The sequence below is a fragment of the Mobula hypostoma genome, chromosome 11 (genome assembly GCF_963921235.1).
Source record: "Mobula hypostoma chromosome 11, sMobHyp1.1, whole genome shotgun sequence".
NCBI lineage: Eukaryota > Metazoa > Chordata > Chondrichthyes > Myliobatiformes > Myliobatidae > Mobula > Mobula hypostoma.
In genome coordinates, this window is record NC_086107.1 from 108307530 (window position 1) to 108319744 (window position 12215).

At 46.2% G+C, this 12215-nt stretch overlaps 1 protein-coding gene across 1 annotated transcript in view; it reads right to left on the bottom strand.

Moving 5' to 3' along the window:
- Positions 1–12215, bottom strand: part of LOC134354396 (voltage-dependent T-type calcium channel subunit alpha-1I-like) — an 843079-nt gene that overhangs the window by 241872 nt on the left and 588992 nt on the right. The window contains exons 7-8 of the mRNA XM_063063387.1: positions 10171–10486; positions 4379–4471 (exon numbers count right to left, since the gene is read on the bottom strand). Coding sequence (XP_062919457.1) covers positions 4379–4471; positions 10171–10486 — 409 coding nt within the window. The remainder of the gene's footprint in view (positions 1–4378; positions 4472–10170; positions 10487–12215) is intronic.

Sequence of the window (12215 nt, forward strand, 5' to 3'; positions counted from 1 at the left end):
TCTGTTGTAAGTAAATTGCCCTTTGGACCAGGATGGGTTGTTGCCTTGCAGAGAGAAAGTGGAGATATTCTCAGAGTTCTTGTGTTGATGTCAACATCAACATCTTTTGCTGTTTTAAGTCGGTATAGAGAGGGACCCCCACTCACATCGGAGGCTTGGTAGGGCATGCAGAGACACAGTACAGGAGGAAGCCTGTGGTTTCCACACTGTCTTTTTGAAAGACAACATTGGATTAAACCATTCCATGCATCTCAGATCTTACATCAGAGGGTTTAACATTTCCTCTCGGCTCGGTGTGGGAATCTGCAGCCCTGTTTTCACTTCTGAGTGGGTATATTTTAATGTCAGGATAGCGCCCAGATATAGTATAATTGCCTAATAATACAATCATAAATAACGTGCAGAAAATTACAATGATTTCCCGGAGGTCTTTGGTCTCTAACATGAGGCACACGTGCATATCAAAGAACATAGAACATAGTACAGAGTGAAACAGAACAGGAACAGGCTCTCCGGCTCACAATCTTGACCGAACCAATTAAATTAGTGATCAAATGGCCAACTTAACTAATCCCTTCTGCCTACACAATGGCCACATCCTTTAATTTTTCTCATATTCATGTGCCCATCTAAATGTCTTTTAAAAGTCTCCAATGTATCTGCTTCTGCCACCATCCCAGGCAGTAGAGTCCAGGCCCTCACCACTCTCTGTGTTAAAAACTTGGCTCTTGCACCTCCTTCGAAATTATCCCCTCTCAGCTTAAATGCATGGCCTCTGGTGTTAGACATTTCAACCCTTCTCTATCTATGCCTCTCATAATCTTATAAATCTCTATCAGATCTCCCCGCAGCCTCTGCTTTTCCAGAGAAAACAACCCAAGTTTGCCCAAACTCTTGCTCTCTAAGACAGGTAGCGTCCTGGTGAACCTCTTCTGCATCCTCTCCAAAGCTTCAACATCCTTCCTACAGTGGTGTGACCAGAACTGTACGCGTTACTCCAGATGTGGCCTGACTAAAGTTTCATGAAGTTGCAAGCTGAGTTGCACATGTGACCTCCATGTTAGTCACCTACCAAGTGATAAACACAAGAGATGCTGCAGATGCTGGAATTGCAGAGCACACAAAATGCTAGAGGAATTCAGCAGGTCAGGCAGCATCTACGGAGAAGAATAAACATTCGACGCTTTGGGCCAAGACCCCTTATCAAGGCCGGAAAGGATAGGGGAAGGAGCCAGAATAAGAAGGTGGGAGGAGGGGAAGGAGTACGAGATGGTGAAGCCAGGTGAGGGGGGGAGGGTAGGTGAGCATGGAGCGAAGGTGAAGTGCGAAGGAGGGAGGTGATAGTAAAATGTAAAGGCCTGAAGAAGAAGGAATCTGACAGGACAGGAGTGGCCCGTGAGTTAAAGGGAAGAACAAGAAAATCTGCACATGTGGGAAATCCAAGCAACACACACACACACACACACAAAATGCTGGAGGAACCCAGCAGGTCAGGCAGCACTTATGGGAAAGAGTAACCAGTCAACGTTTCGAACTGAAACCCTTCATCAGGACTGGAAAACCAAGATGAGAAGTTAGAGCAAGATGGCGGGGGGAGGGGAGGAAGAAGTGCAAGGTGGCAGGTGATAGGTGAAACCAGGAGAGGGGGAGGGGTGAGGTAAAGAGCTGAGAAGCTGATTGGTGAAGGAGATAAAGAGCTGGAGAAGGTGGAATCTGATAGGAGAGGACAGAAGAAAGGGAAGGGGGACGAGCACCAGAGGGAGGTGATGGGCAGGTAAGAAGATAAGGTGAGAGGGGAAAATGGGAATGAAGGAAGGGTGAAGGGTGGGGTGGGTCAATTACCATGGCAATCCCACAGACCTCTTGCTTTAGGATATCAACAAAAGGTTTGGAATCCCTGCTGTAAAGGTTAGTGTTTAAAGCATATTCTTAATTACTCTTAAACTGAGTGGTTCTCTAGAATATTTCAGTAAGTATTTTAGAGTCAATGACCTGGAGTAGCTCAAAATATAGGAGAGAGCAGTTAAGGAAAGCAGATATTATTCTCTGATGAGCAGCAATGAGCCATCTGGGCTTTATAACTGTCTGGCAGTTTAAGTGGTCATTATTGCTAAGATTAGTTGCTGTTGCTCCAGGTTATAAACCTGAATTTAAATTCCACAGTTGCTGTGGTGGGTGTTGCCTGCTTGCGGCTGCCTGGTGGGGTGGCATTGGAGTCGGGTGCTTCGCCGGAGTGACGGGGATGGTGTGGCGCGGCATCCATGCCGAAGCCGGTGCTGCCCCCCAGTGGCTGCTCGGCAGAAGGCAAGCTGTATTGTGTTCGACTGCAGACTGTTGCAACATTCATGGACTCAGGGACTAGTACAAAATTTTTGTTGTGTGACCGTATTTTACTGATCTCTTATATGTGCCTTGTGCTGTGGATGACTGTTGATACTGTGTCTTGCACCTTGGCCCTGGAGTAAGGTTGTTTTGTCTGGCCATATTCATGGGTATTCATATATGGTACAATTAAACTCCGACTCTGTATAACCAGCAATTTAACTACAGGGGCACCACTATACTGAATGAGTGAACAGAGAACATAGAACAGTATGAGCTCTTCAGCCCACAATGTTGTGCCAACTATATAAATCTACACCAAGATCAATCTAACCTTTCCCTCTTACATAGCCCATAACCCTCCATTTTTCTTATATCCAGCTAGAGTCTCTTCAATGTCCCTGTTATCAGCCTCTACCCCCAACCTCTACATTGAGTCTCAGGTACCCACCGCTCCCTCTACAAGAACTTTAGTGTCGAAGATTAAGGGTAGTTCCAAGATAAGGTGCAGTTAGGATGTTGGTGAATATTGGTAGCTCAGGTTGAGGCGTTTGAAGTTGCAGTATTTGTCCAGCTTGGCAATTAACTTGGGAACACAAATTGCTGGTGCAGAGACACTGTTGCTGATCTAGGTACGTGAAGACCGAGAAGGACGCCACTTTTACTGGGACACCATGAAGGTTCTGGTGCAGGCAAATTCGAAACAAGCACAAGAATTTTCAGAAGCGTGGTTGTCGTCTGATAACTCCATAAACAAACATATCGAAATAGATGCCATCTACGAACCCCCTAAGAGCCAAAGAAATGCAAGCCAATAGAATTCGAAGGTCAACTGAAGGGGTAGCCAATCAGGACCAAGGCAAACAAATGGGAGCTATATAAGTGTGAGCAGTCTCAGAGAGAAACACCAACAACTGCGCACTGAAGATGCCATCTTGTCTGGTGAGCTAATTGCCAAGCTCGATGAACACCGCAACATCAAAGGAGCAGTCATTTAAAACTGAGGGTGTAGAAATATCCTATCACAGAGAGTGATAACTCTCAGGAATTCTCTGCTGTAGATAGTTATGGGGCTTGCTCATTAGAAGTATCTACAGTGGAGGTAAAAGATTGGGAATTGAGGGCTTTGGGGATCTGGAATAGAAGAGAACTTGAGGCCAGAATAGATCAGCCATGATCATACTGAAAAGCAAGACAGGCTTGAGGGCTGAGCTGCCTCCTGCTTCTGTTTTCATGTTCTCTGTTGCTCAAAGGAGGGACTGCTGTTCGTTTCACCCAGAACAACTATATGCCTTTTCTGCGAGGGCCAGGCAGCATCTGTGGAAGAAAGTAAACAGTTGATGTTTCGGGCTGAGACTCTTCATCATGTCTCAGCCTGAAACGCCAACTGTTTATTCATTTCCATACCTGCTGCCTGACCTATTGAGTTCCTCTAGCATTTTGTGCTTGCTGCTTTGGATTTCCAGCATCTGCAGGTTTTCTGGTACATGCCTATTCTGCTGTTCAGGACTGGGAAATTCAAAGGCAAATTCCATCACTCACCTTCCAAACACCTGGCCTCCTCCAGCTCCATGATACAAACTTCACCTGCCCCCCCCCCACCAACTGATCTCCAGCCTTCCATTCACCCCCATCTCCCTGATCAACTCTGAGCTCTTATACTTGATCATCAATCACTCCCAGCCTTCTCCAACACGTATGGAGAGAAACTGTTCCTGTTACGGGTCATACAGGCAATCTGGGAACCTCAACTTGATCAGGAGACAAATCTCAACCCTGCAACTTGGAAATCTGAATCAAAATTATTCAAAAATATAGAATAAAAAACAATATTGGTCTTGGTATACTGAGTACATGTTCTATTTGTTTTGCAAAAGTTTTAGTTCTTAAGGCGCAGTATAATTCACATGATTGTTCTCCGTTGGTATAATCTCCTTCCTCTACAACCAAGAGCAGGTGATACAATGTGGAAGTGTCTTTTTAAAGAGGGGCCCGCAGCAACAGCTACACAAGGCACATAGAGCTATAGGTTTCTTTACAACGTTGGAATACTTACAATGATTAGTAGGATAAAGTAAATGAAGTTGTAGAAGGAATGTGCGTCCATCACATAGTACATGATTTCAACCCAACCTTCCAGGGTGATAACCTGTCAAAATATTAAGAGTGGGATTATCTTTGTTCATCACATGTACATCAAAGTATCAAAACATACACTCAATGGCCAATTTATTAGGTTGCACTTGTACACCTGCTCGTTAATGCAAATATCTAATTGGCCAATCACATTGCAGCAACTCAATGCATAAAAGCATGCAGACATGCTCAAGAGGTTCAGTTGTTGTTCAGAACAAACATCAGTGACCTTGACAGTGGCAGGTTTGCTGGTGTCAGACGGGGTGGTTCGAGTATCGCAGAAACTGCTGATTTTCATGCACAACAGTCTCCAGAGATGAGAGAATGGTGTGAAAAGCAAAAAAAATCCAGTGAGCGGCAGTTCTGTGGGTGAAAACACTAATGAGAGAAGTCAGAGGAGAATGGCCAGACTGGTTCAAGCTGACAGGAAGGCGACAGTAACTCAAATAGCCATGTGTTACAACAGTGGTGTGCAGAAGAGCATCTCTGAATGCACAAGTTGATCCTTGAATTGGATGGGCTACAGCAGCAGAAGATCACACTGGGTTCCCCTCCTGTGCTTAATAACGTGGCCTCTGCACATATGTCATTTATGTCAACGATCAACACAGTCCGGAGATATGTTTGAGGCAGCCTGTAAGTGTTGCCATGTTTCTGGCACCAAAAAAGCATGCCCAAAACTTATTAACCTTAGCTTGTAAGTCTTTTTGGAATGTGGGAGGAAACTGGAGTACCCAGAGGAAACTCACATGCCAAGAATGTACAAACTCCTTACAGAAAGCCACAGGAATTGGACCTCGATCAATTCTACAGCTGGTGGAGTAAAACGTTTAACTAACCCCTAAGCTACCAAGGAAAGCTATATTAACATCTAAGCTGTGTTACTTCCGTGGAGAAGAAGCTGAACATCAACGACCCCTCCGTAGAGATCGTTAAGAGCACCAAATTTCTTGGTGTTCACCTGGCGGAGAATCTCACTTGGTCCCTCAGCACCAGCTCCATAGCAAAGAAAGTCCAGTAGCGTCTCTACTTTCGCAAAGGCTGAGAAAAGTCCATCCCCCACCCCCCCATCCTCACCACGTTCTACAGAGGTTGTACTGAGAGCATCCTGAGCAGCTGCATCACGGCCTGGTTCAGAAATTGCACCATCCCGGATCGCAAGGCCCTGCAGTGGATAGTGAGGTCAGCTGAGAAGATCATCGGGGTCTCTCTTCCCGCCATTACAGACATTTACACCACACGCTGCATCCGCAAAGCAAACAGCATTATGAAGGACCCCACGCACCCCTCATACAAACTCTTCTCCCTCCTGCCATCTGGGCAAAAGGCACCAAAGCATTCAGGCTCTCATGACCAGACTATGTAACAGTTTCTTCCCCCACGCCATCAGACTCCTCAATACCCAGAGCCTGGCTTGACACCAACCTACTGCCCTCTACTTTGCCTACTGTCTTGTTTATTATTTATGATTATTTATTGTAATGCCTGCACTGTTTTGTGCACTTTATGCAGTCCTGGATAGGTCTGTAGTCTAGTGTAGTTTTTGTGTTTTTTTCTTACATAGTTCAGTGTAGTTTTTGCATTGTTTCATGTAGCACCATGGTCCTGGAAAAGGTTGTCTCATTTCTACTATGTTCTGTACCAGCAGTTATGGTTGAAATGACAATAAAAAATGACTTTGACTTGACTTGATCTTCTGCAAACCCAGGTTATTTATTGTCAGTGTGCCATAGAAGGAGGCCAATCGGCCCATTGTGAATTCTAGCAGAGCAATCTCATTGGTCCCAGTACGTACGTCTAACTCCTCTATTGTCTGGCAACTTATTCTCTCTCATGTGCTGATCAAATCCTCCCTCGGGTTCTTCTGACAGCCGCTGACACTACGGTAAACTGTAAACCAACCAGTTTGCCTCTGGAGTGTGGGAGAAAACAGCAGAATCCTGTATAAACCCAAACTGTAACCGGGAGAAAATCAAATTCCACACAGGCAGCATCAGAGCACAAGAGTGAACCTGCATCTCTGAGTTGAGATGCCTGCCACATCGCTTCACCACGTAAGCTGCATTGTGAGTTTTTGGAGAGGGAAACTCATTGGGGTGAGACTATCCAGATGGTCTAGGAGCTTGGAATCCCATCAGAGCAATTGAGGAAATTTCTTGTAGCACTGCTAACTTATTCTCTCCCACACGCCTATCACCCACCTACACTAGAGTTAACTCGCAGCTGCCAATTGATCTCCCAATACAGCACTGAGATGTGGGAGGAGACTGAGAGATCAGGCGCAAACTCACAGAGTTTGCCATGTGGAAAACACAGACACTTCATTTTGGCACTGGGGGATCAGGGTCAAACACACATGGTCACAGGGAAACACGGACACTTCACACCAGCACTGGGAGATCTCTGGGAAACCTACAGGGTCACAAGAAGAGCATGGTCACTTCACACGGACACTGGGAGATCCGGGAGAGAACCACACGGTCACTGGGAAAAAAAATAGACACTTCACACTGACACTAGGAGACCAGGGGGAGAACTGCACGGTCACAGGGAAAAAAAAAATGGACACTTCACACTGACACTGGAAGATCGGGAACAAACTTATGTGGTCACAGGGAGACAATGGATACTTTTCTCAGGCACTGGAAGGTCAGAGGGACACTCACAGGATCACAGGAAGAACATGAACACTTCACACCAGTACTAGAGCATCAGGGGGAGAATCACAGGGTCAGAAGGAAAGCATAGACACTTCACACAACAATGGGAGATCTGGGGAGAACCATAGGGACACAGGGATACAATGGACACTTCACTCTGACATTGGAGGATCTTGATATTGATCCATGGCATAAAAAATGTCTAGGAACTCTACAAAATGTTGTGCGAGAAAATCCCAGGAAATCAGCAATTCCTGAGATACTCAAACCACCCCATCTGGCACCAACAGTCAAAGTCACTTAGATCACATTTTTTTCCCATCCTGATGTTTAGTCTGAAAAACAACTGAACCTCTTGACCATGTCTGCATGCTTTTATGCATTGAGTTGCTGCCACATGATTGGCTGATTAGATATTTGTATTAAAAAGCAGGTCTACAGGTGTACTTAATAAAGTGGTCATTGAGTGTAGGTCTGGAAGGGATGAATACAGAAAGGATGAAAAATTTAAGATTTTCTTATGAGAACAAATAAATTGGATGTCACTCTTCAAAAAAAGGCTCACCCATCTTAAGAGAGTTAGGCTGACTTTTTCGCTCTTTTTTGGGTTATGAGGGTCTTTTGGTGCCCTCTCCCTCGAAGGGTGGCAGAGATTGATAAGTGAGGAGGGTGCAAGGTTACCCAGGGCAGTTGGGAATGATGTGGGGTGGGGGTGTGGTAATGGCTATAATTTTGTTGAATGTCATAGGTCTGCAAGAGGACCACAACTTTGTCCTGGTCTGGAGGCTCGATTGCAATGACCGGAAGGGCTATGTTGGCTGGAGTTAGGGATTTGTGCATTGGCGCTAAGTATGGTCAGCCATGCCAAACAGGTCAAAGGGTAGAGGACAGTCTACCGGTCCTCCGGGTTGAGGAGTTCAGCTCAGGGTTAACAAACCTGACTGGTAAAACGAAACTGTCACAGAAACAGCAAGGAAGAATCCTACCTCTGAGTGAGCTGGTATTCCTGAGTCTCCACCTGGGACTTGCACAACTGACCGTAGTGGGAACTAAGAGGAAGCTACTGACATGAAGAAGGAAGACCTGAACACCGCTGGAGCTGGAGGACCTTCACTGCTGCCCTAAATGCCAGCGAAGTAATGGGCAGTGAGCAAGTCAGAAGGTCAGAGCGGGCCCCTGAGACTGAGTTGTGCCCCTAAAGGGTACGTTGGTAAATCGATCCTCAGTTGCTTTGTGTGAGCATGCAGTGCTAGACTGAAGCACTCTATATAGATGAAGTTTAGACGTGGGCGTTAAATCTCACCATTACATGGCTGTTCAATTGGTTTAAATAAATGAGGGAAGAATGTTAACCTTCCATGCTTCTATAGTCTCCTACACAAAAAAAACAAAATATTAATTCAGCTACGAGACTAAAATGGTTATAGCTGGGGGTTGTAATGGGGTCAAGCTCCCACTACCTAGAAAAATGCTCCCAATGGTGTGTGCCTCAAACAGTTCCTGGCCTTCATGTGTGGCTTAGCTACTAAGCCCAACGGAATCGTTCCTACCGACAGGGCGAAGGTGGGTTACTGGCGCCTTAAAACCAGTCACTTCAGGCAGATAGGGCTCATCGGCCGTAGTTGGGAAGTCATCGAGGAGAAGGAAAACTCTGATCTCAAACCTCCGCTGCCTTGTGGCTATAGCCACTCGTGGGGGAAGGCTTTGGGAGCAAACGGCAAGGAAAAGTCCCAGAGCTGGAGTCCCTAAGGCAGTCCTATGTTGAGTTCAACGCTGACTGGCAGCTCCTGCGACGCCGCTGGTCAGTGCATCTGTCTCTGCCGACACTTTGGATTCATCAGCTGCATGGAGAGGGAGAGCTTGCTACATGGACAACAGCTTGCTTTTCATCTCGTACTCCCATGGCTTGCATATCTAGACAGCCAGGACGTAACATCTATGGTTGACCCTGACCAATGGAGGCTTCACCAAAACAGCTAATGTAAGTTGAATTTGGTTAAAGTAAATTCATCATCTAAACCAAGCCATCTACTTGTAGCTACCATCAGGCTGGAGGGTCAGAAACCTGAAGGCCCATACCACCTTCAACCATTTGGTTCCTGAACCAACTGGTACAACCTTAATCACTATCTCTGTACCACAACACCGTGAACACTTTGTAGAACAAAGGACATTTTAAAATTGTGTTCCAATTGTGTTCCTTCTTGTATAACTTATGGTTTCTTCTAGGGTGCATCACAACCTGGTATGGAAGTTATCCTGTCCAAGACCGGAAGAAGCTGCAGAAGATCATGAACACAGCCCAGCACATCACACAAACCAATCTTCCGTCCTTGGACTCACTTTACACCGCACACTGTCGGAGCAGGGCGGCCAGGATAATCAAGGACACGACCCACCCGGCCAACACACTTTTCGTCCCTCTTCCCTCCGGGAGAAGGCTCAGGAGCTTGAAGGCTCGTACAGCCAGATTTGGGAACAGCTTCTTTCCAACTGTGATAAGACTGCTGAACGGATCCTGACACGGATCTGGGCCGTACCCTCCAAATATCTGGACCTGCCTCTCGGTTTTTTTGCACTAGCTTACTTTCCATTTTTCTATTTTCTATTTATGATTTATAATTTAAATTTTTAATATTTACTATCGATTTGTAATCCAGGGAGCGGGAAGCGCAGAATCAAATATCGCTGTGATGATTGTACGTTCTAGTATCAATTGTTTGGCGACAATAAAGTATAAAGTAAAGTACTTTATGTTTTCTTGTGAATGTTGTGCCTCTGATGCTATCTACCTGCAATGTGGGTTATCCAATGCACCTACTGTGCATATGAGTACAGTACTTGTGCGGATGTCGATAAACTTAACCTCGACTTTAAAATGGCATCGCCCACCAAGCAATCGGGGCAGAATGGGTTGAACCTCTCAGTGTTATCTGAGCTCTGTCAAATTTCAGAACAGCTTAGATGGGTAATTCTGGATAAGATTCAACTAGGACATTGATGGAGAAGACTGGTGGTTTATGGGTATGAGGGGCATGAACTCCATTAATACCTGAAATATCACAATCCACGCGTAGCCGATGTTGTCAAAGTTAATGGCTCCTTTGTGAGGGTTCTTGTCACCAGTTTGGCAGGCAGTGTAGTACCGGTTCCAGTTGACACACCCCCCGGTAACGTTGAGCTCCTGGCCCAAGGCAGCATAGTAGTAATAGTCATCCTTGTCCAGGCAGCATTCATGCCCGTTGTCTCTCAGTGCTGGGATCTCGTGACAGCCCATGATGCCGTTATCTCCAGACAGAGAGCAGATGAAAGGCGTTTCATCATCCTTCTCGGGATGGTAGTACAGGGGCAGAGAGAGTCCATTGTACCTGGAAACAGAGTGAAACAAAGAAACTTGAGACGTCTGCTTGTGGAGGTCTTGGCGACATGAATGAGAGGTCAGTGTAGTGGGGAGGGTGGGATCTGTGTAGTGCAGAAGGTGGGGTCAGTGTAGGGGATAAGATGGGGTCAGTGTAGTTGAGAAAGTGGGGTCTGTGTAGGGGATAAGATGGGGTCAGTGTAGTGGTGGGAGTGGGATCTGTGTAGTGGTGAAGGAGAGGTCTGTCTAGTGGTCTCCTGAGTGGAGAAGTTGGACCAAACAGAAATGAGTCTGACATTCGTGGTGTATTTAATCAGGGGCTGCTGTGAGCTCTGCCCTGTGGCGAAGCAGCAGCTATCTTTACTGGGCAGACTGCTGCACCAAATTCCTCTCTGTAACCCCCACTGATCCACCCTTTTCATGGCATATCCTCGTCGGCTGTACCCGCGGCTGGAATTGGTGTTGGTTTACTACTGTCACATGCACCGAGATACAGAGAAAGGCTTGTCTTGCATTCTGTTCATACAGATCAGATAATTAGGCAGTGCATTGAGGCAGAACAAGTTAAAACAATAGCAGAATGCAGATAAGTGTGTGACAGCTAGAGAATGTGCAATGCAGGTAAGCAACAGGTTGCAAGGTCATAATGAGATCCTCCAAACTTTTCTTCTGGCAAGGTCTAGATCAGTGATCGGGACTACATCGAGTTTTTGTTATTAAAGGATAAGAACAGTTGGCTTGTTGTAGTTTTAGATTTAGATTTAGAGATTGTGAGATGCTAACAGGTCCTTCCAACCCAATGAGCACGCGCTGCCCAGTTGTACCCATGTGACCAATTAACCTACTAACCTGCACGTCTTCTGAATGGCGAAAAACGGGACCACCCAAAGGAAACCCACGCGGTCATGGGGAGAGTGTACAGAGAGTGGCGGATGGGAACCCGCATTGCAATAGTGTTACGTTAACCGCTCTGCGTGGAAGACTCCGCGGCCAAAGGACTTCCCCCTCCCTCCACCTTCTTACTCTGGCATCTTCCCCCCTTCGTTCCAGTCCTACTGAAGGGTCCCAGTCCGAGGTGTGGACTGTTGGATCTGACCTGCTGAGGTCCTCCAGCATTTTGTGAGTGCTGCACTGGTTTCTGGACAACAAACGGCAATGTGACCACGACTAAGTAACCGGTTTCACTGCTGTTCACTAAAGGTAGCTAGTGGCTCAGGACGGGAGGAGAAGCCCCTCACTCATCTCTATAACACTGCAGCAGAAACAGTAGATTAGACTTGGCTTACCGTCTCAATCAAAGTCAGTACTTTTGCACTCTCTTCATGCTGGCTGTCCAACACAGAAATATAGGAACATAGAAAATAGGTGCAGGAGTAGGCCATTCGGCCCTTCGAGCCTGCACCGCCATTCAGTATGATCATGGCTGATCATCCAACTCAGAACCCTGTACCTGCCTTCTCTCCATACCCCCTGATCCCTTTAGCCACAAGAGCCATATCTAACTCTCTCTTAAATATAGGCAATGAACTGGTCTCAACTGTTTCCTGTGGCAGAGAATTCCACAGATTCACCACTCTCTGTGTGAAGAAATTTTTCCTCATCTCGGTCCTAAAAGGCTTCCCCTTTATCCTTAAACTGTGACCCCTTGTTCTGGACTTCCCCAACATCGGGAACAATCTTCCTACATCTAGCCTATCCAATCCCTTTAGAAATTTATACGTTTCAATAAGATCCCCCCT